The sequence below is a fragment of the Parasteatoda tepidariorum genome, chromosome 5, assembly GCF_043381705.1.
Source record: "Parasteatoda tepidariorum isolate YZ-2023 chromosome 5, CAS_Ptep_4.0, whole genome shotgun sequence".
Classification (NCBI taxonomy): Eukaryota; Metazoa; Arthropoda; class Arachnida; order Araneae; family Theridiidae; genus Parasteatoda; species Parasteatoda tepidariorum.
Genome location: NC_092208.1, coordinates 8,690,604 through 8,707,873, shown reverse-complemented (window position 1 = coordinate 8,707,873; position 17,270 = coordinate 8,690,604). Strand labels below are relative to the sequence as shown.

Below are 17,270 nucleotides of genomic sequence, written 5' to 3'. Positions count from 1 at the left end.
TTGGATTTACCATAATACATTCAACATTAATACAGGCCTGAAAGCAAGACAGAAAAGAAAAGAAACTGTTCGAAAGAGAAGAAACTGTTTGTTAAAGCTATTTATTTTTAACTGGTTTTCCTTTACTCTTCTTAATTATAAGTAACTATTTACTTTCTCACGGGAAAGGAGTAGTTTTATATATATTCAACAGCTGCTAAAAATTTTGGAAGTCATGGGTATTTTACTCTTTTCCAAAACAAGCTAAGGGAAAATGAGTTTTCTACCAGTGTTTGCTTTTTTCCCGTCCAGATGCATTTAAACTTCTGTTTTTATTCATTGTTACTCTTTTAACCTGTTTTAGCGTGTTTTTCTAATTCTTATGTTTGTCAGGAATGTTTGCGGTCTCCAAACTCGTTAGCAGTATTATACAATGCTCAGATTTTTTAAGCTTCTTAATATTTTTCACATATACAGCAATCGTTTTTCTTGCGTAGACTACTATTAATGTTTACTTTAATTCCTGGAAGACAACTAGTCAGCGTGGTTTAAGAAAATATTTGAGTAGCAAACTGTAATTAGCAAACTCCGCACTTTTGCAGAGTTAACCAATTTGAAATATTTAGAAAAAAAGTATAAAATTTTTTTAAAATGTTCAGAAAAGAAATCAGATGCAAAACGTACTTTCTCTGAATAAACGTACCTTTTTTTCGATGGATTTAGATTTCTGACCCCTAAAAAATAGAGTGTTGCTGCATTCTGGGAGAAATGGTTCTTTTAGTTTGGTCAGGATAGTTGGTTCAAAGTTTGAACCCCTTATTGTTAATTTGACTTTTTGCGTACTTCGCTATATCTAGACAACTTTTTAAGCGAATTGAAAAAAATTTTTGCACACAATTATGAAATTTGTTTTTCCGAAGATAATTTCATCTAAAAGCAACTTTTAGTAAATATTTATATTTTTTTAAAATTTTATATAATAATGGTCGAAAAAAATTTGAATTGCAAGGTATACAATATTTTGCTTCATTTTAAAGCATGTAGTTTTACATGACGAAAAACAAAATTTGACCGAAATCAGTCGAATAGTTACTGAAAAATTTAATTTTCAGTATCTGACTTTTTTGAAATTCCATTTCTCTAGAACTATTCATCCGATTTAGCTCCAATTTCGTATTATACAGTGTGAAATTGCATTCCTTAAAATGGTGTAAAAACCTATATACCTTACAATTCAATAGTTTTTCGACTAAATTTTTGATTGGTTATTTCGACTTCAAAGTATTATAGATGCTTCTCTGGGTGATTTTAACATTGCTCATCTGATCATAAATGCATCATGCTATATTTCTCCCAAATCATGCATTTGAATGCATTGCTTCATGCATAGAATTTCATGGGCTATGAGGATGTAAAAATAGACTTTGATATTCACCTCTGCAAGCAGCACATTTAACAGACAATTATACCATACAGTATACGTAATGTATATGTAATATAATATATGCAATATAACTAATATAATAATAATGGAATATAATTACTTGAGAATTCTAAAAAAAAATTGACCGGAGCTTATTTTTTTCACAATTTTGTATTACATTGTTATTTTTTGCAATCATTTTTCCTATAATTCTGCAATAAAAAATTGTGTTTCTTTTGTTGTGAGGAATTGCAAGTGTGCGTTATTAGATGCTTAGGATAAAACGTTCGCCGTCCAATGAGGTGAAACAGGTTCGAATCCCAGGTCAATGACTGGTCAATACGAATTCCGCATCCGGCTTGCATCTATCACAGTGCTGACGTGAAATATCCTCAGTGGTAGACGAATTATGGGTTAGAGTCCCCTTGCCGTCAGACTAACCATGGGAGGTTCTCGTGGTCTTCCTCTCCATGCAACGCAAATGCGGGTCAGTTCCATCGAAAAGTCCTCCATGTAGGCAAAATGTCTCCCAATACTCGATCCAGGAGTTCCCTTGTCTTCTGGATTGGGTTCAAAATGACAAGGCTACGTAGTTGAAAATTAGTACTGGTAAACCCGAAAAATGGGTCGGCTGTTCAACGACGGTTATAAAATATAAAATGTTACACTCCCAAATCCATGGCAATATTTCGGGGAGGGCTCATTTCTCTTTCAGTAGGATAAATGCTCCATTCACTCATCGAGGCTTGCACAAACGTGGTTTGACGAGATGGATGTTCAAAAACTAGATGGGCCTTCTCACAATCCCGATCTAAATACCATAGAACACTTTTGGGACGAATTTGAGCGCAGATTAAAGTAGTCAGCCAAATCGACCCTCCTCACTGCAAGCACTCACTTCAGATGTAATGGAAGTCAGTTCCTATGGCCACTTACCAAAAATTGGTGGAAAATCTTCCCAGACGTATGCAGGCTGTCATCTATGCAAAAGGGGAACCAACATCATATTAACTCCTTAACGATCGGTTAATTTTCAAGAAAACGGTCATAAAAGTGCCTATTTTGCCAAATACACGCATTTGTGAATACACGCATTGCCAAATACACGCAATAAAATCTCTATAAAATATAGGAATTTTTTGCATTTTTTTTTCTTCTTGAAAACTAGCCAACACAACACCACTTACTGTTAGCTTTTTAAGAGAAATTGTATTCTTTTTAATTTAGAGAAAGTATTTTGATAGCATTTGTGAGAAATATTCCAATTTCCGTGAATATTTTCTCTCTAATAGAATTTGAAACTGAATGAAGTTATGAACAAAAGATTCGATACTATTACGCATGTATTTTTTTAAAAAAAAATCTCCATAAAATGTAGGGATTTTTAGCACATCTTTACTGAAAACTTGACGCTACAACACCTCTTACTTCTAGCTTTTTAAGAGAAATTGTAGTCTTTTTTATTTAGAGAAAGTATTTTGATAGCATTTGTGAGGACAATTCCGAATTTCGTGAATATTTTCTCTCTAATAGAATTTGAAACTGAATGAAGTTATGAAAAAAGATTCGAGACTATTACGCATGTATTTTAAAAAAAAAAATCTCCATAAAATGTAGGGATTTTTAGCACATCATTACTGAAAACTTGACGCTACAACACCTCTTATTTCTAGCTTTTTAAGAGAAATTGTAGTCCTTTAATTTTGGGAAAGTATTTTGAAAGCATTTGTGAGAACAATTCCAAATTCCGTGAATATTTTCTCTACCTTTTCATCAGAGGAATTTTCATTAATCTAGGAATCAATTAGACATTCGATAGTCAATTAAAATCTCGTAGTAAGAATACAATTATGCTTTAGTTGTAATTTGTTCATACATTTCACACTTACAATTAAAACTATGTAGGTTGTTTGAATTTCAATAAAATTAAGTTTTTGAAAATAGAAAATGCATAAAAGGAAAACTTCGATCAATAAAATTCATTTTTCTTGCTGTATAATTTGTTTTTTTTAGACCAAAAATAGTTTTTTAATGAAAGATTATCTTTTAAGTTTATTTCTGTTAATTGTTATTTATTTATTATTAATCTTGCTTTTTGCGACCAAATGAGAGATTTTGCTAGAAATAATCTATAGAATAATAACATACAGACGTAGTTTTGCTAGATAAATTAATATATGGAATAATAATATATCGACGCAGTTTGCTGATTAAAATAATATATGGAATAATAATATATAGACGCAGTTTTGCTAGATAAAATAATATATAGAATAATAATAATATATGGACGCAGTTTTGCTAGATAAAATAATGTATAGAATAATGAAGCTGGATTTCAGTGTAGAAATACTGACTTGTATTACTTCACTATGAATAAATCTTTGTTTTTATATGTCGCCGGTAATGTACGTAATGCCGGCAGTGTATCTAATTCCCAGCGGTTATGGATAAAGTATGAAGTATAGCGATGAATGGACACTTTTATTAGATGTGCTCTAAAAAGTATGTTACTATGATTTGGTGGATGCAAATGATATAGAAAAACAAAAAACTACATTGATTTTTTCTTGCATTTTGAAAAAAATCTTGATTATTAAAGAAGTTTTGACTATCTAAGTTGATTACATATAAAAATTATCATCTTCTTTATTTAATAATTCATTTTTTTATAAAACAGACACAAATTTTACTTTTATATACTTATTTGGGTTTTATTTATAATATCCAATAAGGTAACATATCAGTGTAGGAATTATAGCGCAATGCCTATAAAACCTCTAAGACTTATAAAATAATAAGTATAAAAAGAAAACAATAAAGGCAATATCCGACAGGAGTGTACCAAGCTATGAACCACACATCCCTGTAGGATTATTATACCATTTAATGCGTTTTTATTAACAAAACATGGTGGTTACTAATGGTCCCGCAGTGGACTTATCGTTAAGATACGGTTCCCAGTAGAACACCGGTGTCAATCCTCGCTGGTTGCGGTCAGTGCGCGGGTGGGTGATCACTTGGATCAGTCTCCGAAGGGATCGAAGGTGTGCAGTATCGGTCCTCGTCAAACTGTTCCATCGTAAAGTGCTCGACTTCGTGTGTGTGTCGTCAGGCAGCCGAAGCGGGGGTGCCATCTTCTCTGTAGAGGATCAAAATTGTGATGGCATTTTTTCGGATCATCCTCTGGGATGTGTCGTCAATAGCCCATTATGCAGCTCATAAAATAAAAAATATGGCATGACACCATTTTAAAATCTTGATTAATAAATAAATTAATCAATAATAAATGAATAATTAATGATATTAAATAAAAAAACGTCTAGGGATAAGTGAAAATTTTGATTTATTAATCACATATTTTACAGAATTTCATATCAATATTACAATGATGGACAATTAATCAATATTTTAAAACATGGATCATTGCATAATTATTTGGATAAATAAAACACAAAAAATTAGTACAAATATAATATATTGAAAATATTGTATCTATATTCTCAATTTCAACAAGAATAGATCTAGAAAAATAAAGATTTATGGACGTAGTTTGTTTTGACCTACTCATATTAGATAAATTTCTAATTTTTATTCCTTTTTTTTTACATGAGCACATGTTTTATTAACAGAAATGAATTGCAGATACAATATTAAATTTTCAAGCTTTTATCAAGTTTATGAGTATTGTACCATAACTGTATTACACTGATTATCGTAAAAATGGGGTATAAAATAGAAATGGTCATTTTTTTGGTCTACTTTACGAATCATGAAGATAAGTTGTATAATAATGCAGCTTAACGTATTCTTGATTGGCAAGGTGTTGGCGAACAGTGCTATTTAAATACATTATTTGGCAGTGCTGCAAGAAAAGATTGCGAGATAAATGTTATGATAAGGATTATTCTAAGAAGTAAATTAAATAAGAATAAAAAATAAAGTTAACCATTAAGGGATTAAAAACATAACTTTATTTTATGTCGCTATTAGTTCCAAGTACTGACTTAAGAGAACCAAAAAATACGATGTAAGAATGCATATCAATTTAATATATTTGATAAAACAAAAACGTTTTCCTCAATAATTTTAAAAATTGGAAAAAACATCATGTTCTGAGATCTTAAAAATGGGTAACATAAGATATACATACTTTCAAGAAATATTAGATTGGATATATAGCCACGTTTGTAGAGCAAAACTTCTTACTAAGTTAATCCTTGAAATAAATAAGCATGAGAGCATAATACAATTTTTTGCCTAAACCTATGATTGTAAATACTAATATTCATGATGTTCTGTACTCACCTCCCTTTATATAAAGTGTTAAGAATTTCTGTCAAAAATGAAGCACAAAATTGAACTGATAAGAGGAAGAAAATTAGTATTTTAGAGAGAAAAAAAATAGAAATATTATCACAACCTGACAAATAGTTAACAAAGAAGGTGCAATAAAAATATTTGACTACCGGTGTAAATTGATAGGAATTAAAAAATGACCATTAGAACTAGCTTAAAATTCACTCTGGCAAGCAAACTGGTTTTGGTGATTTTAATTTCCTCTGTCTCAAAAGTGACACATCAAATTTTCAACACATTTTTGTTTTCTCCACGCTTAGACATTCACTTTCATCTTTTATTAACAATTTTTTTAAAACAATTTTTGAGGAAAATTACAAAATATATTTTAAAAATGTTGGTTTTGAAACGTTGTTAAAGCTGACAGTTTTTCACTATTATTAAAAACTGACATTAGTGTATGTTTATAAGCATATAAAATTCATACATCTTATAAATATTCTTAAATATGTACAAAGTCTGTTCTACTAAGAAATTTAAATCTATAAAATTACTTTTAACATGCTTTCCTAGGAGTGATGATCTTCAAAAATAGGGTCGCTTAGTATCGAAAAAAAACTTTTAGATTATCGAATATCATTATCGATTACCGTACAACATTCACTATACAGAAACATGTCTATCTACTTTATACTCAAAAATATTATTTTGAGCGTATAGTTCCAAATTATATATCCTTTAAACTAACCTTCATCAAATTTTATTAATTTTTTATGGAAAATTAATTATTAAAAACAAATATTAAGAAAAAGCATGATCAAATTGTTTTTTATAAAATATTTTTGAAAGCTTCTTTTCTCCAAAAATGCGAGCCAGAAGTTTCTTTAATATCTTATTAAATACTAGTTTTCTTTGCACAGTTTATTATATTCACGGGAGATGAAATTATGTAATTTTTGTTTTCGTCGTCTTATGCCTATATTAACTTGCATCGGACAATTTAAATTAAATTTTTATTAGAACTAAATATCCTCCTTGCATTTTAAGACATCTTCACAATGTAATTAAAAAGTAGAACGCTCCCTCTAGACACAGTTGTCGCCGCCATGAGGGTTAAGAGCTCTCTTGCCTCACGATTAAAGTGAAAAATATGAATGAAAGGATAAAAAAAAGTAAATACATGCTTTCAATCAATATTTTAATCTCAAACAAAATTAATAGCTGTCATTTACTCGATTCGGCAGAGTGTATTGAAACATGCAAAACAAAATAAGTCAGATTTTGAGAGATATACAACGTTTTAATTTATAACTTTATTTGATATTTTCAGAAAAGAAAAAGAATTCCAATTCAATTCTTAAAATAGCATTTTAGTTTAGTATTTCTGTCGTTAAGATTTTTTTTTTATTAACTTTGTTTTCGCATGTTAAAAGGATTTTTCAGCTTCACTCAAATAATTTTTTATCTGTAAAAAACTTAAGTGAAAAGTAAATCTTTAAGCATTTATATACATACAAGTGTAGATTATTAAAATTACCCGTACAAAAAAACAAATAACATATAATTTTATTGCTAAACTTTTTTGAATTATAATTTCTAAAAGATATATAGTCTCATTTTCTCCACTCTAGTAAACTGCATACTTTGTTTTCTGTCTTTCCTCGAAAATATTTTGCCGTCGAGCAATATTCTACCCACAGAATTCTGTTAAGAACCAAACACATAAACAACATAAAAATAAAAAAGACAAAAGTTTTACTTAAATTCCAAAATGGCGAAATAAGAGAGCTTTCTTCACCAATGACGTCATTATAATGACGTCATTGAGTATCCGGCGATTTGGAAATTATGTTATTCACACAATTTATTTTCATGTCTTAAAGCATTTGTCCTATTCTACTATCAAGACAAAAGTTATTTAAAACTCAACATACAATTGTGTAAGAAATTAAGAGAATTTGAAGACTTTCTCTAGAACTACTGGACAGATTTTAATGCAATTTGATATGTATATACATTGATACAATGCAGAACAAATAACCATTCAATAATTGTAATACACGCGCATGAAGATGCGTAACACTCGTTGGGGTCGGAAAGTATGAAACAGCTGTTGCAAAATAAACAAAAACAAATGGGTTAATAAGGAGTATGATCACCTCTTACAGATATACAGGCCTTGCAGGGTGATTTCATACTTGAAATATGGTAGTTAATCATTGCCATTTTCCCGTGGCAATTTCAGATCTTATGACTCCAACTAGTGTTGCGCATAATCATGAGTGTGTATTACAATTATTGAATAGTTATTTGCTTTGTATTGTATCAATGTATGTACATATCAAATTTCATTAAAATCGGTCCAGTAGTTCTGGAGATAATCGACCAAGTCTGCAAATTCACTTAAATTCTTACACCAGTGTCATAAAACATCGAACCAATTCAGAAAATTCATATGGGGTTGAAAATCAACCATAAAACAAAACAAAAAATGGATATTTCACCCATCTCACCATCGAGTTGAAAAGCTATAACATTTTTTTTTAAAATTTTTTTCAACACTGATTTTCTTCATTAATTGCTGTTTCGTCACTTTCCAATATGATGCTGGGAGGTGAGTTCATTTTTCTCAGTAAAACAGAATTGTAAACTGTTCTATCGTTCGAATCTTCGTCATCCCCAGTCTCGTCTGTGCTGCTGCGGCCGAACCGAGACACTTCGGAACTGGGTTCATCCGATATCGAACTCATGTCCGTCTGTCCCATTGATTTGTTGGACATGCTGGACGTATTGGGTGTTGGTACGGTTAGTAGACCACCAGCACTCCTGCAGCAGGTGCCATTCTGTCGTGTCACCTGGAAGGAGATGGATGGCACTGTTTTGGTTTGGGATATACCTCCCACGCTTGGCTGGAAACGGACAGTTGGTATTGGCTGCAAAACAGTTGATTTAAACAGTGGATTAGTTAGCTGAAAAACAGTGGATTTAAAAAGTTTTTAGAATGGAATCTGATCATAGGCAACAAATACATTTTCCATTAAGTATCGACAGTTAAAAGGGGCTGATTTTATTTTATTATTTTATTTTATAACCGTCGGTGAACAGCGGGCCCATTTTTTGGGTTTACGACTACTAATGTTCAACGACTACTAATGTTACGACTATTAATGTTCATGTTTGAACCCAATCTAGTAGACAAAGGAACTCCTGGATCAAGTATTGGGAGAAATTTTACCTTCGTGGCGGGTTTTTGATGGAACACCGAAGACCGTTACATGGAGAGGAGGATCACGAAAACCTCCCATGGTTAGCTTGACGGCAAGGATACTCTAACCCATGATCTGTCTACCACTGAGGATAAATCACGTCAGCACTGTGGTTGGTGCAAGCAGGATACGGAATTCGTATCTACTAGCCATCACCTCATTGGAAGGCTCTTACGGGGCTGATTAAGGGGAATCTGCAGGGCTCATATCAGTAATGCTGAAACTGACCATTTTCGATGTAGCTTTTCTAAAAAAACTAATTATGATATCGCTTGGAATATTTTTGGGGATATATGAGATTGTATCAGTTGTATTCTGTGATAATGTTTCATCGTTAAGAGGACGCCATAGCGCGGCAGAAAATTTTTGTCGCAAATTTCCCTTCATAACTAACTAAAAATTTAAAACAAGGAAAAAGTAAGTTCAAGCAAACCTAGATTCAGTCATGAAGTTTCAATTGCTGAAAAAAAATACTTCAAAATATTAAAATGCAAACAAATTATTAGAAGAGAAATTCTCCGTCGCGTCATCCTAAGTTATCATCTCATCATTTATTTTCCATTTGTATATTCTAAAATTTTCTTTTCAGTATCTGAAATTTCATGGCATACTCTAGGTTTGTCTGAACTTACCTTAAATTTTACATTAATAATGAAGGAAAAAGAGAATTTGCGACAGAAATTTTCTTCCGCGGTATGGCATCCTCTTAACAGGAATACTTATTTAGTTGGGAGAGGTTTTTGCTTGAAAATGATAAAACTTATAAAAAAATTAAAAGTTTATTGCAATTTGTAAGAAAAATCATAAGACAAGCAATGGAGGCTAGACGCAAATTAGAGTCCACGGACTATACTATAGACTGACTTTTTTTCCTTTGTTCACTGTTAAATTTGTTATTGGTTTTTCTACTTTTTTTTCTTGTTTTTGTTAACATTTGTCTTTGTAATATGCCATTATAAATAAAAATAAAAACCTTTCTTTATAAATTTACGCCCCGCGGTGGACTCATCGTAAAGACACGGATCCCAGTATAACAACGAAGACGAGCATCACTGGCTGTGGTCAGTAAGCGGGTGGGTGACCACTTTAATCAGCTTCCGTAAGGAAAGAGGGTGCACGGTACAGGTCCTCGTTAAACTGTTCTACCGTAAAGTGCTTGACTTCGCGTTAAGGTCGTCGGGCTACAAAATTATGGGAGCCATCCCCTTTGCAGAGGATCAAAATTGCGATGGCATGTCTTCGGATCATCCTCAGGGATGTTTCCCAGACCGTCGACAATCTAATTGCCCGATGTGCAGCTCTAGTGCGACGTTAATAAAGCATCTACCTAATTATAAATTTACATTACTGGTTGATTTTTATTAGAATATTATAAAGAAGAGCTTTTAAGGTGTTTACTTTGTCAATCTGCGGACACACGAGGTGCCCATGACTCCATTAGCCGATTAAGAGTTGCTATTTAAAAAGGGAAAATTTTGGGATAGATTTGATAAAGTTTTCAATACGTGTAAGATATGAGTAACCCTAATCCAAAAGCAGTTCTCAGTTCCTTTGCTTTTTCATACCGGCGTAAATAGTTAGCGAAAAAAACTAATCCAATCAGTTATGTCAATAAGCAGCAAATTCCTAATACTTCATAGTGTCAGTGATATAATTTCTCATTTTTTATATATTTTCTCTTGTATTATTAAAACTTAAAAAGATACATGGGTAATTCCAGAAAAATCGAAATTGTTGAAGTGTTTTCTTTAAATTTAAGAACTTCAAAATAATTTGTTTTTTTTTCTCCAGAAAATATTCATTTAATAAGCAAACAGAGAGCAGTGAATTTAAGAGTTTTTGACAGTTTATAAAAATTTCCTGGCATTTAAGGGACAGGAAAATGATATCGGTGAATAATGACTTCGTATGAACTTTTTAGCTTTTTTGCTTCCATGTTTTTTTCATTATTTTCATTTTAAGGTCTACCGTTTTTACTTTGCGTTATTAACAAGGTGAAGAGCACATTTGATTAAATTCTTTTTATTAACTTTTTGAAAATTACCAGACAGAATGATTTTATTTACGTTATTAATGTTTTAGAAAAGCTGAGGAAAAGACAACATGAAAAATAGAGTAAAATATCGCAAATACCATTAGTGACATGACAGGAAAATTGAGGAATTAGAAATATTTAATTGCACAAACCTTTTTCCTTTTTTCACTTAAAAGCTCTCTAAAACAACCTTGACTTATTTTTTTTAAAATTGATTTGTAAGTAATTCATTTGCAGTTTCTGTAACTTTATTACTTAAAACTTTCTTTTCCTCTGCTAAGTTCTCTAAAAACGTCTGTATTACCTGTCCTTTTTTCAATCATAAAATGTACAAAAAAATTCTGAAATCTTAATGTCATTTACTTTTTCTTTTTCTCAGCTATACTTATAAAGGATCTTAATAGCTTAATAACGTAGCAGTTTTATCTAATTAATTTGAACTTTTTGTTTACCTGAACCATTTCTTTTACGTGTTCAAATTTAATAAATACGAGTCCTTTGAACTTTTAAATTTTTATAAATTAATAAATAAATCCCGAATTCATTATTTCTAGAGCATATTTTTCACACAGATTATACTGAAGCCAGACACTCTAGGTCTCTCTGTACTAGCTACCACCTCCTACATCAGAAAGCCTCCGCACGGTATTTTATAACTAGTCTGCGCAGTCTATTTAAAAAGTGAACCAGTTGTGCGCATGAAACCAAATTCAATATCAAAAGTAACTCAGAGAAATTTATTATATACATTTGAGAATTGAATCTGTAGTGGTTGACAAGTAAATAAGACAAACCAATCATATTCATAAATCAAACAAATTTTTAGACGTATATTTGCTATCACTTTCTTATTTATACTAGAGATTCCATCAAATGACTCTTTCCCAAACTAGTTTACCGTCATAGTGGTCTGATCGGACTACCTATAAGAAACCGTGTGGAGGCTTTCAGTTATAGGAGGCTTTTTCAAGGAAAATGAATCGAAAGTAGTCTGTTTATTCCTTAAAACAAGTAAAGGGAAAAAAATGAACAAAAAAAAACTTCTAAAAGAAATATCAGCAAGCAGAAAGAAAAGTGATGGGTTCTAAAGATGGAATAGCTTATATTCTGCTTCTTGCAACATCCTAACCACCATGGTAAACCTCTAGGGCAGGCCACTCACAAGGGAAGGGAGCGGTAAGTAAGAGTCCGAGAAGCAGATTCCTAGACTTTTGCGCAGATCACACCTGCGCATCCTAGTGTTAAGGAATAGGAATTCGTCCCTTGTGTACCTCTTTCTTACCAGTTGCTTCCTCAGTTTGTGGACTACTAAAACATATGACCAGTTGAATAGACGACTGGAATGGGGTGGAGCCTCTTGGCTGTTTCATTTACCCTGTAAATATTTGCCTCAAGTTTTGCTGAAATTCGAAACCAGAATGGATGTAAAACCGGTTTTGTTAAGTAACAAGCCCTGCTTGAAGAGGAATAAGCACACTTCAAAACCGGTATTTGTTCAGAATTTGGACAAAGGTGAAACAAATATAGTTTGCTTAAAGTATAAACTCCCCTAGCCGTTCGTCTGGGCATATGGCGGAGACTATGGTAACGAGGTATAACTATTTCAAGTAGGAGTGTGGGGTCATGGTTAAGATGGTTTAGGACAGGTTTTGACTGGGGTTAGCGAAAGTAATGGAATCTTTTTCATCCGTCTATTGTGTTAGCCCTAGATTGAAGAGAAGCTACCCTCCCTAAAATGCACCATTCTGGTTTCCATAGCAGCAGACGGCCTCAGACTTTGTGATGCAGGATTTCTTACAGTAGACAAACTATATTTACATTTCGGCTGTAAACTCAATAAACAGTTAATTTCGTTACGTCACGAAATAAAAAGATGACTTGTAGGACATAGAGGAACATCCCTGGAGGATGATTCAAGGAAAAGCTAGACAATTTTGATCTTCCGCAGAGAGGATTGCTCCTTTATTTTTGGTAGACTAACAACTGCGTGCAAAGTTTAGCACTTCACGGCTAGAAGAGCTTCATGAGAATTGATACCGCACACCCTCGATACCTCTGCAGGTTGATCATAATGGTCTCCCACTCACTCATTGACCTCTGTCAATGATGCTTGACTTCGACGATTTACTGAAAACCGTGTCCAACCATCCACTATGTCGTCCTATGTCCGTGTCCACTATGGTGTCCAAATTAACTTCCAAATCTCTAGATTTTGGATGATTACCCAAATTAACTTGGAGAAAAACTGGTCTTAGAAACTAGTAGGCCAGGCTGTCATTTGTATTTCTATTTTGTTATAGGATTATCCTTTCATAAAAATCAATGAAATGAAAGCATTCGAAAATTTATTTAACAGTAATTAAATTTTACATATGCTCTCTAACCTTAATTAGTGTATTTTAATTAAGTTTCTTTTACAATGTATAGATAAGATTTTCAGTTAAAGCGTTAGTATAATTTTGTAAGTATTTCAAAAAATATCATATTTTAAACATTCTATTTAAAAAAAATAATTTACGTGTCATTTTTTGCATTCTAAAAGCTTTTCTTCCCTGAAATAACGACTCTCAACGAATTTTTTGTAACTGATGTTTATTAATATTTTTGTTACCATAAAAGCGTTTTTACATTTTAAGACTGTCTCTGACACAAATTGTGAAAAAAAAGTTGATATAGAGGAATTTGAATCAATAAACATAAAGCTTTGTTCTCTGATTTTCGGCGACATACTTTACGTATCAAAACTGTCAATTCCTTTGTCGTCAACTGAAAACGTTTTTTATTTGCTTTTTATGAAGAAGCAGCAGCTGAATTGGAAGTAGAATTTATCTTCGCAGAAACCCATTCATTTGCTGCGGCGTTCGATTTTCCCTCTTTTCAAGAAAGACTATTTATTGTATTTTAACAAAAGGTAAGATATAGAGGGGCTATATCCTTTTTATTCCTGCATTTTTCTTGGTTTTCGGAATTAGACAAAATATGTGACCTCAGACGGTCGACAAATGATCTTCAAGATGGCTTAGTGATTTATTGGTTTCGTTCTTTTTAAATTGGATATTTTATCATTTTTCATTTCTTGCGGTGGCAGCAGTCACGACTGAAAGTGAAATTTCTGAGACGAGAAAAGAAAGCGATGAATATTTGATTTGTGATGAAATCATTGAGTATTGAGATTGATTATTTTTCAAATCATCTTAATCTTTATCCTTAATTAAATTATCATTACCTAAGTCAAAATTTTGTATGGTTTTCCATTGATGGACCAACATAATCTTGATGATAATCATCATTAATTCAGTAATGAACCATTATATTTTTTGATTGTAACCAACATAAGTTACCCTCACCGCAATGTAGGAATTCAGACTGATTTATGATGGTCCAAAATAAGGATAGCGACTTGTTTTGATGGTTTGTTTATGTTTAACCGTCACGAATTTCCATCGTAGTATCTTGGATATCAAAAGTTGGAATGATCATGAACAACCATCATCCCAATGTAGGAATTTGGAATGATTTATTATGATCCAACATAAAAAAAGACAATTTGATGTTTTGATTGTATATTCCTGAGAACCAACAAGAATTCTCATTAAACCATTATGAAAATGTATTGTTGGAACCCAAATGGACCATCACAGATCATCAGGGACTGTTGGTCCATGAGAGTTAAACTTCTCTTGATGGTTAGCCATCACAGTATTAAAGTAACGTTTTTTTATCATGGAATGATGGAAGTCTGCTAGCATAACAAAACCATGAACATATAAAGTAAAATGTTGGATGATGGTGACCATCAAATGATGTTAAACCATCACGAGTTGTACTGGAACCATCAAATTTTTTGATGGAACCATCAAGAATTTTGCCTTTTGCATCTTTAATAAATCACTCCTCAAACTCATCCAAGACGATTTTCTAGTGTCTTTTTAAAACCTTTTGGAGTTGAAAATTTTAATTGTAAACTTTATTATATTACATTTATTAACTTTAATCTTGAATTTTAATTAAAGATATGTTCTTGAACTCTCAGTTATTTGTGGTAGCTAAAATGAGGTGAATATTTAGAAGCAGAGAGAGAGAGAGAGAGAGAAAAATCTTTTTCCAATGTGTCACAATTTTGTCAGAAAAAGTGCTGTCAGACTGGGAGCATTGCACCGAAAAAGGCTAATCATTAATACTGAATTTTGATTAGATTTGACAAATAAATTTTTGTTTGCTTATATTGAGATAAAAAAAAACAATAGTTATTTTGATTTTGGTTCTGTTCCTCATACTTATTCCAGTGTTTACAGTCGTTCATTTAGTAATAGGGTTAATTTTGGAATGTGCATTTGAAAAAAAATTTGGTTTAATTTGAAACGAGATAGAAATAAAAATAACTAGGAATTTTGTTCTGTTCCTCGCACGTGTTTAAAATTTTTTTGAATTGCTCTTTATAAATCTCCGTTTATGAGCACCAATTGTTTATTTTTTTTTTTCATTCTCAATTATTGATTCACCTGATTCACATCAGATAAGCGGTAATAAATGCTAATTTATAGCATTGTAATTTTAATCAAGGCTATTGGACAAAAAATTCTTTCTTCAAGCATTATAAACAAACTTGTTTTCCAAGAATGTTTTTATTTTATTTTTTCATTTTTTTCAAATACATAGAAAGGAACATACGAAAACTGATACTAATGATTTGAACCCATAATTTTTCTGCGATTATGAATATTTTATTTTATTGCTGTCGTCGAACAGCCGATTTCTTTTCAAGTTTACGCTACCAATGGAAGGCGAACACTCTATCCCCTGAGCCCTCGCGGCTCAGGCTATAGGACTTTTTTTCTTCTTTATAACCGTCGTTGAACAGCCGACTCAATTTTTGGGCTCACGACTTCTAATGTTCAACTCCGTAGCCTCGTAATTTTGAACCAAATATACAAGAAAAGTGCACTCCTGGATCAAATGTGGGGAGAAATTTGCCTTCCTGCAGGAATTTTCGATGGAATTAACCTGCATTTGCGTTACATGGAGAGAAAAACCAGGAATCCCTCCCACAGTTAGCCTGATGGCAAGAGGACTCTAACCAATGATCATAATTTTACTTAAACACTGCGGCTGATGCGGGATTTGAATTTACCAAACATCGCCTGGATTAGAGCTCTACCTGATTCCGAGGCGAACAATCTACCCCCAGTACTACAACGACTCTACTGTGAATAATAATAAAAGGGGATTTAAATCGATAGTGTGCTTGTTACGAGGCAGGAGAAAATCAGCCTGCCATCTTTGGGAAGTGAAACTGAGTCACCCTCCAAAGTCACCTGACAGTGAGTCACCTGACTCATCATCCAAATTTTTAAATTTTTCATAAAGAACAAGTACGTATGTGGTGTTCATTAATAACCGTTCTTAAGTTATAATATTTTTGTCAAAATCGCACTAGATCTGTTGCTAATTCCTGTTTTAGTGAGGAAAGAATGCTTTAAAATTTTGACTTAGTATTTATCATCCCTTCTGAATATTTTGCTCTGTAATAATTACACTTTTTATTATCTTGAATGATTTGAAGGATTTAATAATAAAATTTACTCAAAATTACATCATAAATTAGTCTTGTAATATGACTTTATCATTCGATACCTTATGATAAAATTATTTAGTTACAGCTTTGGAATTATTAAACAGTAAATTAGTTACTGTTTTAAAATACTCTTAATACTAAAAATTACTCCTGAATATGTTATAGTAATTTAATTATAAGTTTCATTAAAATTGTGTTGAATGTACTCATAATTTTGAATACAAGATAACTATTTTAAATCTTAAAGCAATGTCAAGAATTAAGAATTCACATTATTTCTAATTAATCTATTTAAAAGTGAATACTTAGCAATTTTTAAGGTAATTAATTATTAAATAACTAATATTGAAACAATGCATTATTAATTAGTCATTACAAAAAATTTTCAGATTCAAGTTATATCCCAATGGAATTGGAAACTAAATATGAGGAACCAAATCTGATGTTTTACAATAAAATTGAGAACTTTATTTTATTTTTGTTAGAAATTTTATTTTTTGTTGAATATTTTATTAAAGCTCTCCTAGGTTTGACACAGAATTATCATATTCAATACTATGAAATCCCCATAGGTATGCAATTCACTTAATTTCTTCAAAAAAGAAATCAGAAGAAAAGTTCTTGCAAAATTATTCATTAAAAATTATTCAATATTCATTAAAAAAATTATTTCAAACTTTTCCTGCATTGCTC

General features: G+C 31.7%; 1 protein-coding gene across 1 annotated transcript in view; it reads right to left on the bottom strand.

Moving 5' to 3' along the window:
* Nucleotides 1-4,731: 4,731 nt before the first annotated feature.
* LOC107453978 (uncharacterized) overlaps nucleotides 4,732-17,270 on the bottom strand; it is an 88,565-nt gene continuing 76,026 nt past the window's right edge. Inside the window, exon 7 of the mRNA XM_016071004.3 lies at nucleotides 4,732-8,634. Within this exon, the coding sequence (XP_015926490.1) occupies nucleotides 8,257-8,634 (378 nt within the window). The 3' untranslated portion in view covers nucleotides 4,732-8,256. The remainder of the gene's footprint in view (nucleotides 8,635-17,270) is intronic.